This window comes from Mobula hypostoma, chromosome 2, assembly GCF_963921235.1.
Source record: "Mobula hypostoma chromosome 2, sMobHyp1.1, whole genome shotgun sequence".
NCBI lineage: Eukaryota > Metazoa > Chordata > Chondrichthyes > Myliobatiformes > Myliobatidae > Mobula > Mobula hypostoma.
Window position 1 is genome coordinate 19307299 of NC_086098.1, and position 15644 is coordinate 19322942.

Here is a 15644-nt window from a genome sequence, read left to right on the forward strand (position 1 = left end):
TCCCTATGGTGCCTTGTGTGACTACTAAATCATTTCCTGTCAGTCACCTTATGTACGGACACTCCTGTGTCTAGCATCGTTTTATGTACATACAATCAGTCTATGTGTATAAGCTAATCTTATGTATTTATATTTAACGGAGAATCTCACAGGTTATGGAGAAGGGGCTTGGCCCAAAGTGTCAACTGTTTATTCATTTCCATAGATGCTGCCTGCCTGACCTGCTGAGTTTCTCCAGCATTTTGTGTGTGTAACTCTGGAATTCCAACATCTTAAGAATTTTTCATATTTATAGTTTTAATGTCTTTTATTGTTCTTTATGCTTATGGTATGTAATTTTTTTTATACTGCATTGGTTCTGGAGTAACAATCATGTTTTTTTTCACTTGTGTACTGAAGAATGGCAATAAGCAATCTTGAATCTTTATCAAAATATTGCCCTGTATCAGCTAAATTCTGCATCTGCATTTTAATCCTTTCACAAGCCTGGAAATTATATCCTTAGAAGAAACACAACAGGATGCAATAAACTGCAACACCCCATTATTTTTGCTATCTACCATTGGAACATATTTATTAGGAGCAAGTTTCTTGGAGAATACAAAGAAGTAAAGAAATAGTGTTTGCTGTTAATTGATTCCATACTCTGGAATAGGAAGGAGAAAATGGTCAGGGTTCCTGCTCTTCAAAAAGACAAGAACCTTTGGCTGACTCAGCTGTTTCTATGCTCTTGTATTTCTACATTATGAAGATTCTTTCAGCAATGGAACAAGGCCATTCACATGTGACAATAAGATCAGATGCAAATGTGATGTTAACTTCAATTTAAGTGTTTTATACTTGAATAAAAGACATTTTAAGAAGCTGCCAATAATCAAAGGGACACTCAAAGGATGGCACCCAGCAAAGAATTAACACCCTTAGGGAGAGAAAATTATTGTTTTAAATGTAAAGTCAATTAACCCATACATCACATGAACCTCACCTGTGCGGTCGTAGGATTCATGACATGTACGTGCAATCTCAGCAGCTAGTTCCATGTGATGGCCGCTTTTATCATCAGGTGCGCTGTCAGCTCCCAGTGCAAACATCCCTCCAGCAAAACAAGTCAGATGTCCCATCTTGTGCTCAAGCAAGCCACCTTTCCATTCAGCTATATATTTAAATCCTCCATTGGATTTTCTAATCAAATGAGTCTCAATTGCCTTGGTAAAAAATGGAGATAATGTCTAATGAGTTTTGCTGTAATATAAGCATTCTTTCTGGACAAAAGAAAAATTAATTCAAGCATTGTTCTTTCCCTGTCAGATTTTTGCAACTGACTTTTCCAGTTAGGATTACCAATATCAATTTGAATCAATGTTTATTTTGTTCCCCCTTAATGAACCACCAGTATGTCTGAGCTGCTGAGATCATCAAACGCAAACCTCCAAATCAGGAGCTGGATCCAGCTGAGAACTATTCAACAACCTCCTCTAGTTGATTTCTATTTGAATGAACACTTAAAGGATTGACGGTGGATATGCAATGGCAAGCATTTAAAGGTTGCATGGATGAACTACAACAATTGTTCATCCCAGTTTGGCAAAAGAATAAATCAAGGAAGGTAGTGCACCCGTGGCTGACAAGAGAAATTAGGGATGGTATCAATTCCAAAGAAGAAGCATACAAATTAGCCAGAGAAAGTGGCTCACCTGAGGACTGGGAGAAATTCAGAGTTCAGCAGAGGAGGACAAAGGGCTTAATTAGGAAGGGGAAAAAAGATTATGAGAGAAAACTGTCAGGGAACATAAAAACTGACTGTAAAAGCTTTTATAGATATGTAAAAAAGAAAAGACTGGTAAAGACAAATGTAGGTCCCCTGCAGACAGAAACAGGTGAATTGATTATGGGGAGCAAGGACATGGCAGACCAATTGAATAATTACTTTGGTTCTGTCTTCACTAAGGAGGACATAAATAATCTTCCAGAAATAGTAGGGAACAGAGGGTCCAATGAGATGGAGGAACTGAGCGAAATACATGTTAGTAGGGAAGTGGTGTTAGGTAAATTGAAGGGATTGAAGGCAGATAAATCCCCAGGGCCAGATGGTCTGCATCCTAGAGTGCTTAAGGAAGTAGCCCAAGAAATAGTGGATGCATTAGTGATAATTTTTCAAAACTCGTTAGATTCTGGACTAGTTCCTGAGGATTGGAGGGTGGCTAATGTAACTCCACTTTTTAAAAAAGGAGGGAGAGAGAAACCGGGGAATTATAGACCGGTTAGCCTAACGTCGGTGGTGGGGAAACTGCTGGAGTCAGTTATCAAGGATGTGATAACAGCACATTTGGAAAGCGGTGAAATGATCGGACAAAGTCAGCATGGATTTGTGAAAGGAAAATCATGTCTGACGAATCTCATAGAATTTTTTGAGGATGTAACTAGTAGAGTGGATAGGGGAGAACCAGTGGATGTGGTATATTTGGATTTTCAAAAGGCTTTTGACAAGGTCCCACACAGGAGATTAGTGTGCAAACTTAAAGCACATGGTATTGGGGGTAAGGTATTGGTGTGGATGGAGAATTGGTTAGCAGACAGGAAGCAAAGAGTGGGAATAAACGGGACCTTTTCAGAATGGCAGGCGGTGACTAGTGGGGTACCGCAAGGCTCAGTGCTGGGACCCCAGTTGTTTACAATATATATTAATGACTTGGATGAGGGAATTAAATGCAGCATCTCCAAGTCTGCGGATGACACGAAGCTGGGTGGCAGTGTTAGCAGTGAGGAGGATGCTAAGAGGATGCAGGGTGACTTGGATAGGTTGGGTGCGTGGGCAAACTCATGGCAGATGCAATTTAATGTGGATAAATGTGAAGTTATCCACTTTGGTGGCAAAAATAGGAAAACAGAGTATTATCTGAATGGTGGCCGATTAGGAAAAGGGGAAGTGCAACGAGACCTGGGTGTCATTATACACCAGTCATTGAAAGTGGGCATGCAGGTACAGCAGGCGGTGAAAAAGGCGAACGGTATGCTGGCATTTATAGCGAGAGGATTCGAGTACAGGAGCAGGGAGGTACTACTGCAGTTGTACAAGGCCTTGGTGAGACCACACCTGGAGTATTGTGTGCAGTTTTGGTCTCCTAATCTGAGGAAAGACATCTTTGCCATAGAGGGAGTACAAAGAAGGTTCACCAGATTGATTCCTGGGATGGCAGGTCTTTCATATGATGAAAGACTGGATGAACTGGGCTTGTACTCGTTGGAATTTAGAAGATTGAGGGGGGATCTGATTGAAACGTATAAGATCCTAAAGGGATTGGACAGGCTAGATGCGGGAAGATTGTTCCCGATGTTGGGGAGGTCCAGAATGAGGGGTCACAGTTTGAGGATAGAGGGGAAGCCTTTTAGGACCGAGATTAGGAAAAACTTCTTCACACAGAGAGTGGTGAATCTGTGGAATTCTCTGCCACGGCAAACAGTTGAGGCCAGTTCATTGGCTATGTTTAAGAGGGAGTTAGATATGGCCCTTGTGGCTACGGGGGTCAGGGGGTATGGAGGGAAGGCTGGGGCAGGGTTCTGAGTTGAATGATCAGCCATGACCATAATAAATGGCGGTGCAGGCTCGAAGGGCCGAATGGCCTACTCCTGCACTTATTTTCTGTTTCTATGAATGAAATATCTTTATTGTCATCGCATAGTACAGTTTGTCATGCACCAATACAGCGAAAATGAGTTTGCAACTCTCGTACTCAATGCTATGAAACAATAAAATAAACAATAAATAAAATCAAGTAACCAGTTTTAGTTAGAGATACAGTTTAGAACATGCCCTGTTGGCCCAACGAGCCACACTGCCCAGCAACTCACCTATTAACCCTAATAGCAGGAGAATTTACCATGACCAATTAACCTACCAATCTTTGGAATATAGGAGGAAGCCCACACGTTCATGGGGAGGACATACAAATTCCTTACAGACAGCACTGGAATTGAACTCCGAACTCTTGACATCCCAAGCTGTAATAGTGTTGCGCTAATCACTACGCCACTTTGGCACCCTATTTCTGGACAAGATTGAAAGCAAATTAAATTTCTTATCAGTACAGTTATACCTCTAACAATAATGAGTTAGCCTATTTGTCCCAATTGTTTTGGCTACATTCTTGCAGGTGCACTGTATAAGGTTTTATCACCTCTGATTCCAGAGTGTTTCCCTCCCTATTGCAGCAGCACAGTAACATACTGGTTTGCACACTGCTTTACGGTACCAGCGACCTAGGTTCAATTCTCACCACCGCCTGTAAGGATGTTCATCCTGTGACCTCATAAGTTTACTCCCACGTCCAAAGACGTACCGGTTAGTAGATTAATTGCTCATGGTAAACTGCCCTACGATTAGGCTACGGTTAAATTGGCGGTTGCTGGGTAGTGTGGTTTGAAGGGCTGGAAGGGCTTATTCTGCATTGAATCACAAAAAATAAATTAAGTAGTTTGACACTGCTGCATGACTACTTTTCATCATCGCTACTCATCTATTTACTGTCAATTCTTCAATATCCAAATAATATAATTTAAACATGCAAATTATGTTAAATATCTTAATTATAACAAAAACAACTTTTCAATAAGTTGGATCAGAAAAATCTGAAATGCTGAAAACTGGCCTGAATTGCTTAATTTATGAGCACAAATGCTCAATGCATGTACTTTATACTGTATGACACATACTGAAATCATACCAAGCACTGAATAGCTAAAGGAATACTAACAAGGTGCAGATACAGTTGCAATGTATGGAAACAAAGCACCTCACAAATATCAGTGAGATAAGTGTACGGATAATCAGTTTTAGAATATGGCTGATGTTTAACGATCAGAGAGCACTTTCAGGAAACTCCTCTGCTCATTTTAAATAGTATGTAGAGGACCAGATAAATTGGTGTAATATTTCACCTGACAATCCAGCAGTGTGTGTACTGCACTGAATTGTCAGTCTGAACTATGTGCTCAAAACTTTACAGTGAGGTTTCAACCAGCAGCTTCCATTTTATATGCACCAGTGTTACCAATGAGTCAAGACTGACAATTCAGTATTTAGAGTACAACTGAATGCTGTACTTAACAATAAAAAAGTAAAAATGCCTAAGAGATACTGCAAAATGGAAAGATTATATTCTGGCAGAGCAGGTGAGAATTTGAGTTACCCAACCTTGCTTCCAGCTTTTGTGTATGTTTTTATGTTAATTCTGGTGTGCATGCATCATGCATATACTACTGTGTCACCAAATCTAATAAGTTGCAAGAATTGTGCCAAAAATGTGCAATTCAGACAGAAAACTGGAAGGAATTTCACACCTATAGTCAAAATAAACAGGAATATGTAGCCAAATGGTACTGCTCTGATTTCAGGATTTCACGTAACTTTAGCAGAGAAGCAAAGTGACAATTAAATAGGTCCCATTGTGATAACCAATTTCAGCAAAATAAAATGCAATGGCTTAGCTTGTTCAGATTCATGCAGCATCAGTAAGAGTAACAGCTATATTTGTAAACTCATTTATTCCTGATGTCAAGAAATGAAATTAAATCTCAGATTGGTCATATTAGGCTAATTCATTGGTAAGCACTGTAAGAACAATCCTTTATGTTTTTGTCAAGAAAACAAACATTTTATAAAAATTTCTTGCAGTAACTATCGATAATACTGCAAAATGGAAATAAAATACAGAAAGGTTTCATTGTTAAACTTAATTCATTATTCATTTCAATTTTTCTATGGGTAACTTACTTTATTAAATGAGAATCTCTTGTAATGTAAAGTGTTCTGCACAATATTGTTTGATGTGTGAGATAAATTATTTTATTAAGATCGTTTGCTGTATCATTCTGTAAACTCGCATATAGAAAGCACAATTATCTATCAAACTTAAAATAAATCCATCAAATAATTAAGCTGTAATTTATAATCAGTCAAATGCACTATAGAAATCACAAATGAAACATATAGTTTCATGAACTGAAAAATAATGCTGAAAATGTAAACTTTTATGTGCCCTTGTATGACAAAGGAACTGGACAGAAGATTAAAATGCTGTGTTTACCTGAACCGCATCATAATACATTTTCCGGGCTTCTTCATCAGTCTTGTCTGACATCAACCATGCCTTGAGCAAATATTCATAAAAGCTGTCTCCAAGCCCTCCAACAGATACGTGATCTGAAAAAACAGGTACATTAACCAGCATACTGTGAGGCTATAAAATCATTCTCTCGCTTACAGCATATTACAGGCAGTTCATATATTAACTAATGTTATACCCTGAGCCAGAAGAATTGGCACAGATGCAAGTCAAAAATCTACGATTTCTTTTTAAGCACGAAGCAACATTGTGTAATGTTTCGAAACCATTCCCACAAAATGGGAAAACTCATCTTCAAAGGGTTAATTGCATTTATGGATTGTATCCTGTATTTAATTGTACCCTGTATTTATGGAGCAGCTTGAAACACAAAACATCCCTATATGCTTCACAAGAGAACATTAATTTTTAATTAGAGATGTAGCAGTAACAAGTCATTCCTGCCCAACAAGCCCACACCACCCAATTACACTCCGGTGACAAATTAACCTACTAAACCATAAGTCTTTGGAATGTGGGAGGAAACCAGAGCACCTGGAGGAAACTCACACAGTAACAGGAAGAACGTACAAACTCCTTACAGACAGTGACAAGAACTGAACCGGGTCACTGGTGCTGTAATAGCATTACAACTAACAACTACTCTACTGTGCCACCTTTAATAATTACACAAAACTGGAGAATAAGCAAATAAGCTGATACTGGGACAAATGGACAAAGGTTTGGTTAAAGAAGCAGATCTTAAACAATTTACAAAGGAGGAGAGAGAGAGGCAGATGGTCTGGACTTAGGGTGTTACCATTTGAAGGAAAAGGTGCTAACAGTGGACTGGTTAAAATCAACAGTGGACTCAGTAAACAGTAATACACAGAAGTCCCAAATTGTCGTGGTCATCATCATCATGTGCCGTGTTGTATAAGGTGGATGATCATGATCTTACCATGACAATGATTGTTCTTGGCAAATTTTTGTATGGAAGTGATTTGCTATTGCCTTCTTCTGGGCAGTGTGTTTACAAGACAGGTGACCCCAGCCATTATCAATACTCCTCAGAGATTGTCCGTCTGGCATCAGCGGTTGCATAACCAGGACGTGATGTGCATCAGCTGCTCTTAGGGCTTACTCCCATGGCTTTACGTGACACGGATCGGTGGGGGGGGGGGCTAAGCAAGTGCAACACACATCTCACCCAAGGGGGACCTACAGGCTAGTGGAGGAATGGAGCACCTTGCACCTCCTTTGGTAAAGACATATCACCACCACACTACCCAAATTACAGAAGTAAGATGAGACAAGAACATGGAAGAACTTGACAAAAATGAACATTTCTAAATCAATCCATGACTCAAACGGGAGCCAATGCTGGCAGGTGACTATACGGATGATTGGACACACCGTAGATGTTCAGGTTTGAACGATCTTGAATTTATGGAAGGTAGTATAGGGAGAACAGCATAAGAGTGAGTGGGAATAGTTTCATATCAAGGGCTAGGATGATTAAACAAATCAACCTTACATTATTAATCTCAGGAAATGACTAGTTCAATGTTTAAAATACTGTAATCTTTAAAACAAAGACTGAGTTTATTTTTAAAAGCTGATTCAGAAGATCAAAATTGATACCAACAATGTAGTTGAAGTTCTATGATATTCTTTGACTACCATTTAAGATTACATATGAAGTAGAGGTGATATTATGCAATCATCAGAAAACTAGTTGAACGATTCTCAAACAACATTACTGTACACAATTCATATGTAATTACAATCTAAAGACTGCAGTCACACAGAGAAGAAAGTCCAACCAGAAAACACGTGGGCTTAAAATCACAGCCTGTCTGATAGGAGGGAAGTATATGTCAGCTAAAAGTTTTAACTCAGCCATGAGTGATGTAAAGTACTGTGACGCTCTGCTCTGGCTAATTAATGTGTATGTCTTGCCCATGCTGAGCGAGCAGCTAGTTGTCCTCCAGCAACTCCCAATGCTGCTGGCGACATTCCTCCCAGTTGTTCTGGCTGGAGACTTCAAATACATCACTGATGCAGTTTGACAATCTGTTAGTGTTAATAGAAGACTGGACAGTGGCTCCAGAGTTCTGACATAAAGATGGGTGACAGCTTCAGCACCCTTGCAGGCAGAGTACAGCCATAGCACATATGGAGCAGAATGGTTCCTCTCCACATCGAAGACAGTCACAGTCAGATCAACTGATGTCATGCAGAGGCACTTCTCTGTCCACTGCCTCCTGTTGTTTAGGGGAGGCCCAGAAGGCAAGTAGGGAGACAGAGAAGTTGAATGACAAGCCAGTCTGTATGACAGTCAGACCACTGACAACAGTTCTGATCTCCCAGCATTCTGTTGTCTTATCATGGAGGTGTTAGATGACAATCAACTAGGTAGCCTGAGTCAGCGACCATCCATGGAGGAGCTGACTGGCTCAACTAAAACTCCAGGAAGCTTACTGGGAGATTTATACTTGGCTATGGAACTGGATGGGCCCAGATCTGCTTGAGGTGTACAAAGCTATGCTTCTGGCTAGCAGCATGTCAGACTCCACCAGGACATTGCTACAGTCATTCCCAAGCAGAAGGTAGAAGAAGACATCATAAATTGGAGACCCATTTTACTGTTGAATGTGGACTCTGGGATCCTATTAATGACCATCACCAGCTGGGTTAAGCCCTGGAATAGGTGATCCAATCGGACTAAACCTGTGCTGTACCTGGTAGGAAAATCTCAGACAACCTTGTGCTACTTGGGGATACCATCATCTACGTGCAGGACAGAGGGGTGGATGCTTGCCTGGTCAGTTTGGACCAGCAGACGGAAGGTCTCTGACATGTACATGATGGACATGCTCTCTAGAAAAGCTATTGGGGGAAGAATCTGGAATTCGATCCAACTACTCTACACAGATATCCGTAGTGCAGCTCTAATTAGTAGGAAGGAAACTATATGTCTGGAGATGGGCAAGGTTGTACACTCTCCTCTATCCTGTTTGTGTGCTGCATAGAACCCTTTGTTGAATCCATCAGGAAGGATAAAAGCATTGCCAGGCACTGGAAGCACAGAAGTCAGAACCTCCCTGTGCCTGATGTCGCTGTCTTCTGCTTGGATCCACTGTCAGTTTGCAGATTGATCAACACCTGCAAACAGTTTGAGTTGTCATCAGGAGTCACAATCAACCAAGACAACATTCTTGCAACCTTCAGGCCCAGCTACCTGAAGGTGCTGAGGATCTGGTTCGGAGTTGATGAGGCATGTAAAAGAAACAGACACAAAAAGCTGGAGGAACTCAGCAGGCCAGGCAGCATCTCTGGAAAAGAGTACAGTCAACGTTTCAGGCCTAGGACTATGTTTACTTTAAAAATGTTTACACTACTGAGTGTAATGACCATGAATGTAAATGTTCTTCACGGCTTTCTTCTATATGTAATGCCCTAGTTAAGATTTCTGCTGCGATGGTCTTTTGGAGGTCACCTGATGTGATTTTCCCGCCGTTGTGAGGTCACGTGATGACATGTGCCCCGTGACTATATAAGGGTCGACTCAGGTGACGCAGTGGGTTTTTGAGTTTGTAGATTTCCAGGTAGGACGTGTTGTGCCTCCGTTTCTGTTGCGTGTTTGTTTTTGTGACGCAGTTTCATTTTTAAAACGGAGGGTGCATTCTCTTACAAGATATTGTATTTGGACTGGGAATTTGTGGCTGGAGGTGCCAATTTACTCAATTCCGACAGTTTTGAAGGGAGAGTGAAGAATTCATCGAAGTGAAGGATCGAGAGAAGTCGGCATCGTTTGGCAGTTTAATAAAGGATCGACCTTACTGAGTCTTCGTTGGAGAGAACCTGCATTGAGATAACTCTTGCAATAGCGCAATGAGTTCATGCACAAAGGCTCTCTCTCTCTAAAAGGAATTTAAGGTCAGTTGATTTAAACTGTTTATTTTCGGCATCAGGAATCCTGTGGACAGAACCGGCAGTAAAGGTGCGTCGGTGAAGAAATCGTTCTCCAGAGAAGTCTGTCCCAATTGAATGTGTAAAACTGTTGGACTTTCGAAGTTATCGCCTTAAGAACTGTATCTGACTGTATCACTTTAAGAACTGTTTTCAGCATTTAATGCTTTAAGAACCAGAGCCGAGTGGCGAGCTGGTGAACAACTGCGTACGTATTAACCTCCGGTTAAAGTTTTCCTTTTTTTTTCCTTATCGTTTATACATGTTTAATAAATGTTCGGTTGTTTTCATAAAACCTGTCTCGATTAATATTCATTGTTGCTGGTTACATAACAGCAGTTTTCTGCAAAAGCAGTGTGTCCTGTTAAAGTGTTTTGGCTTCAGTTAAAAATAAGGAGCCATGCTGTCCAATTTAGGAATATTGTGTCCCCCAATCAGGATTGTCTTGAATACGTATTGTAACATTCTGTCCAGTGGGATGCTGTAGAAGGTTCGAGAGAGCTGAGCAGGATCATATTTCTGTAGGACAGCAGTCTGGTTTAGGGTCTTCTGGCAGGAGCTGTGGAGCGGATCACAAGGGATTGTACCCACAGAATGCTGCTCAAGGGAGAGGCCCATTGTAAGAAGTGCTTTGTGCAGACGAACGGTTCCAAGGAGGAGCTGCCTTGGGAATGGTCCGAGGGAAGTTTGAACTGTGGTTGGAGTTCTTCACGCAGAACACGGATTCAGTGCCTGAGTAATCAAAGTGAAGCATCCCGACTACTCCAGAAATCAGCTCCAACATTTATGTACCATATTGGACTGGTTTAACTGTAATGGCCCCTTTTAACTTTCTTTTCCTGTTAATCTGGTGCAGAACCTTTATGGGTTGAGCTAAGAAATCACAGGGGTAAAAGGACCCTGATGGCAGTTATATACAGGCCTCCAAACAGCTGCAGTGATGTGGACTACAAATTACAACAGGAAATAGAAAAGGCTTGTCAGAAGGCCAGTGTTATGATAATTGTGGGGGATTTTAACATGCAAGTGGATTGGGAAAATCAGGTCGGCACTGGATCTCAAGAGAGAATTTGTAGAATGTCTGCGAGATAGCTTTTTAGAACAGCTTGTTGTTGAGCCCACTAGGGGATTGGCTGTACAGGATTGGGTATTGTGTAATGAACCGGAGGTGATTAGAGAGATTGAGGTGAAGGAACCCAGAGGAGACAGTGATCATAACATGATTGAGTTCACTGTGAAATTTGAAAAAGAGAAGCCGAAATCTGATGTGTCGGTATTTCAGTGGAGTAAAGGAAATTATAGTAGCATGAGAGAGGAACTGGCCAAAGTTGACTGGAAAGGGACACTGGCGGGAAGGACGACAGAGCAGCAGTGGCTGGAGTTTATGTGAGAAGTGAGGAAGGTGCAAGACAGGTATATTCCAAAAAAGTAGAAATTTTCGAATGGAAAAAGGATGCAACCGTGGCTGACGAGAAGTCAAAACCAAAGTTAAAGCAAAGGAGAGGGCATACAAGGAAGCAAAAATTAGTGGGAAGACAGAGGATTGGGAAGTTTTTAAAAGCTTACAAAAGGAAACTAAGAAGGTCATTAAGAGGGAAAAGATTAACAATGAAAGGAAGCTAGCAAATAATATCAAAGAGGATACTAAAAGCTTTTTCAAGTATATAAAGAGTAAAAGACAGGTGAGCGTAGATATAGGACCGATAGAAAATGATGCTGGAGAAATTGTAATGGGAGATAAGGAGATGGCGGAGGAACTGAATGAGTATTTTGCATCAGTCTTCACTGAGGAAGACATCAGCAGTATACCAGACACTCAAGGGTGGCTGGGAAGAGAAATGTGTGCAGTCATAATTACGACAGAGAAAGTACTTTCTTTATAATCTTATGCCAGTGTACCATTTGTCATTTCCTCATGACCAGTAACTGTCAATGGGGCAGTATTTACACAGCATTTAGTACTAACATTCCAACTTTCCTGTTTGGCTGAACCCAAACCATACCAACCCTAGACTTATGTTGCCTATGAAAGGCAACCTTCTCACTGCTGAGTCATGTGGCTGTTAGCAGAGTTGGCTATCGAGCCAGGTCTATGTACAAGCCTGGTGAAAGGGCTGCATTTATAAATATTTTATTATGTATAAAATTTGTTTTTGAAATAGAAAAAATAATCTAAGAAATATAAAAACATATATTGAAAGTAGTCAAATTGCAAAACCTACATATTTTGGCACTGACTTTAAGTGCCATATCACACCTAGCCCAAGTTTACCTTTAAAGTTATATTAGTAATTTCACATTAAGAGTCACACAAGAAAAAAAAGATACAAGAAAACTGGAGCAAGACCAGGCCACCTAGCCCCCGACTAGTCAGCTGAAAAGGCTATCTACATGAACTTTCTTTTCTCTCTCCACAACTACTGCCTAACCTGCTGAATATTTCCATATTTTCTGCATCATTTAAATGGATGTGAAATGCATTTGGTAGCCTGCAAAATAATAGTTGTTCGAAATTGAATTTAAAGGGAATAGAATTTCTGCTGTCACATTATTGCCAAATGAAATGTCCACAGAATCACATTGAATTGTGTTTAGATCAAAAGTATTGTAAACTACATAAATACTCAAGATAGAAAATCAATGATTAATCATCACAGAGAGAAGCAAATCCAAACTCGCATTGCTTTGTAATAGTTACTAAATGTAGTGCAATTGATTTAGTATAATAGAAAATACAGAGAAAACAAACACAATTTTCTGTAATAAACCATCACGTACAGACTTCATTTACATGTCAGACATGCAATACGCACTTTGCTCTTGTTTATAGCTTTTTATCTTCAGCCCTAAGCATAGAGAAGAAACAACTGAGAATTGATTCCATCCTTGGATGTCAATGAGCCTCCTCATTTTGGTGAAATTGCTGAAAGATCAAAGGGAAGTGACCCGTTACTTCTCCAAACCTTTCTACCATCTGTCAACTGAGAACTGAAAACCTCTTCTATACATCAGAGGCCAAAATGTGGGAAATATCTGCACCATCTTTTCAAAGACATCACTGTTTTACTTGTTTCAATGAACAAATTAAGAACACCAATACCAACAAGAATCTGGAGATAGGAACATGACACATTTCTGTGTATGGTACTTTCCCACAAGGGCAAAAATATTGAAGAGCTGGTCACCATCAATCAATGTAATGCTCTTCCTGCTGCCAGCTATTTGGCAGCTCTGTGGAGCTTAGAGACATTCCCTTCTAACCTCCTGAATGTTGAAGAGACTAGATAAAGTGGATGTGGAGAAGATGTTTCCTTTGGTAGGGGTGCCCAGAAATAAAGGGCACGGCCTCAAAATTAAGGGGCAACCCTTTAGAACAAAGATAAGGAAAAACTAAAAAAGTAGTGAATCTGGAATTCTCTGCCACAGACAACTGTGGAGGCCAAGGCCCAGGGTATATTTAAAGCGAAAACTCTTGGTCAGGGTATCAAAGGTTATGGCAAGAAGGCAGGTCTATGGGGTTGAGTGGGATTTGGGATCAGCCATGATGGAATGGTGGAGCAGACTTGACGGGCTGAATGGCCTACTCCTGCTCTTATGTCTTATGATCTAACAGTACGTATATACTTTGGAGAAGGGGAAGATTGTCAAATGCATTGCCAATAAAGGTCCAAATAAACATTGTACAATTACAAGGTCACTCAAGGAGCCAGTGAAGTTACTCAATATGTTTCCAACTTCTAAATATACTGTAGGTGGCAAGCTTGAGACACACATGCAAATGAAGGCATAAGGGAAAGCAGATATTTAGGCTTCCTGGAACAAATTACCATGGAAACCTTTGACACTTGCAAGTGAAACAAGGAACCACACATACATCTTAAGGGACATTCATCAATAATTTTCTGTGTTATTATATGCATTATTACAGTAGTCAAATTTCTACAGGCATTTTACTGCAGCAATTTACTGTCACTCTGCTGTCAGATTAGTCAGGTTAAATGAACTCACACAATAATTGGCTGTTCGCCAGAAATTCTTTACTAATTTATAATGAAGTGTAAAAAAATGATATTCCTTCAAGAGATAATTTCAAATGCACACTGCTGTTTTTTTGCCATGCAAGAGCCTCCAGAACAGTCAGGACAAATTCTAACTGAGAGGTAGAGAGGAAGCAAGAAATATCCATTCATCAAGCATACTAAATTACTGGTATTAAATAATGTGGGAACCTTCCAAACAACTATAATATTTAATTATAATGAATTAAATGCCAAATTAGTTCCCTTGTGTTACTATGAACCAAATTAAGACCATAAGGCATAGGAGCAGAATTAGGCCATTCGATCATGGCCGATTTATTATCCCCATTAGCCCCATTCTCCTGCCTGCTCCCTGTAGCCTTTGATATCCTTCCTAATCAAGAACCATTAACTTTGCTTTAAATATACCCAATGGTCTGGCCTTCACAGCCACCTGTGGCAATACTCTCCACAGACTAACCACCTTCTGGCTAAATAAATTCCTCCTCATCTCTGTTCTAAAGGGATGTCCTTCAGTTATGAGGTTGTGTCCTCTGATACGAGACTCCTCCACCTTTTGAAGATGTTCTCAATAATGAGGAGCATAGTGTCCATCAGAGGAACATGTCGAAATGCAAGATGGAAGCAGGCTATCTGGCCTGGCTAGACCACTTTGCCATTTGCAGGTATTCTCCAGGTTATCACAATGTTCTGTCCCTGAGAACCATTCCACACCTGTACTGTTTGCAAGTCAGAAATGAACAGAGAGTGTTTGTTGAAGAGCTGCACATAAGCAGCTGTGACACAAGTGTGAGCAGACGTGGGAATGACAGCCGCCAGCCGGCCTCTCTAATTCAATGACTGAATGAGACTTCCAAGATCAGTTTGGCTCAACACAACTCCCAAATGTTGTGGTGCAGGGGAGGGATGTTGGTGAGGGGAGAAGGCACATAGAAATGCCTCATTCCAACCCAGCAGAAGATGTCTGCAGCCCACCGCAGCCAACAAATCCGGTCTCCCAAAAGCTCGTTCACACACAGTGTCTATACATTGGGTATAGGCCAGGGAGGACTTGTACCATCTATTAAGCAGAGAGTTCCAATCACTGTCACCTCCCATCATCTAACGTCCTGTCTACTCCTTAACTTTCATTCACTCATCCAACATTGACTTAGTCCAGTCTGGATCGCTAACTCGCAACTTCCAGCTGATGTGCAGTTTTTCTTGCTCTCCCTTCCATTCATGTACCAGTGAAGTGCCCTTGACCCAGAGATAATTGTCAAATAGAAACATAGAAACATAGAAAATAGGTGCAGGAGTAGGCCATTCGGCCCTTCGAGCCTGCACCGCCATTTATTATGATCATGGCTGATCATCCAACTCAGAACCCAGCCTTCCCTCCATACCCCCTGACCCCTGTAGCCACAAGGGCCATATCTAACTCCCTCTTAAACATAGCCAATGAACTGGCCTCAACTGTTTGCTGTGGCAGAGAATTCCACAGATTCACCACTCTCTGTGTGAAGAAGTTTTTCCTAATCTCGGTCCT

The 15644-nt window shown here is 40.8% G+C and overlaps 1 protein-coding gene across 1 annotated transcript in view; it reads right to left on the bottom strand.

Moving 5' to 3' along the window:
* man1a1 (mannosidase, alpha, class 1A, member 1) overlaps positions 1-15644 on the bottom strand; it is a 488943-nt gene that overhangs the window by 17184 nt on the left and 456115 nt on the right. Inside the window, exons 8-9 of the mRNA XM_063033881.1 lie at positions 6084-6199; positions 986-1205 (exon numbers count right to left, since the gene is read on the bottom strand). Of these exons, the coding sequence (XP_062889951.1) occupies positions 986-1205; positions 6084-6199 (336 nt within the window). The remainder of the gene's footprint in view (positions 1-985; positions 1206-6083; positions 6200-15644) is intronic.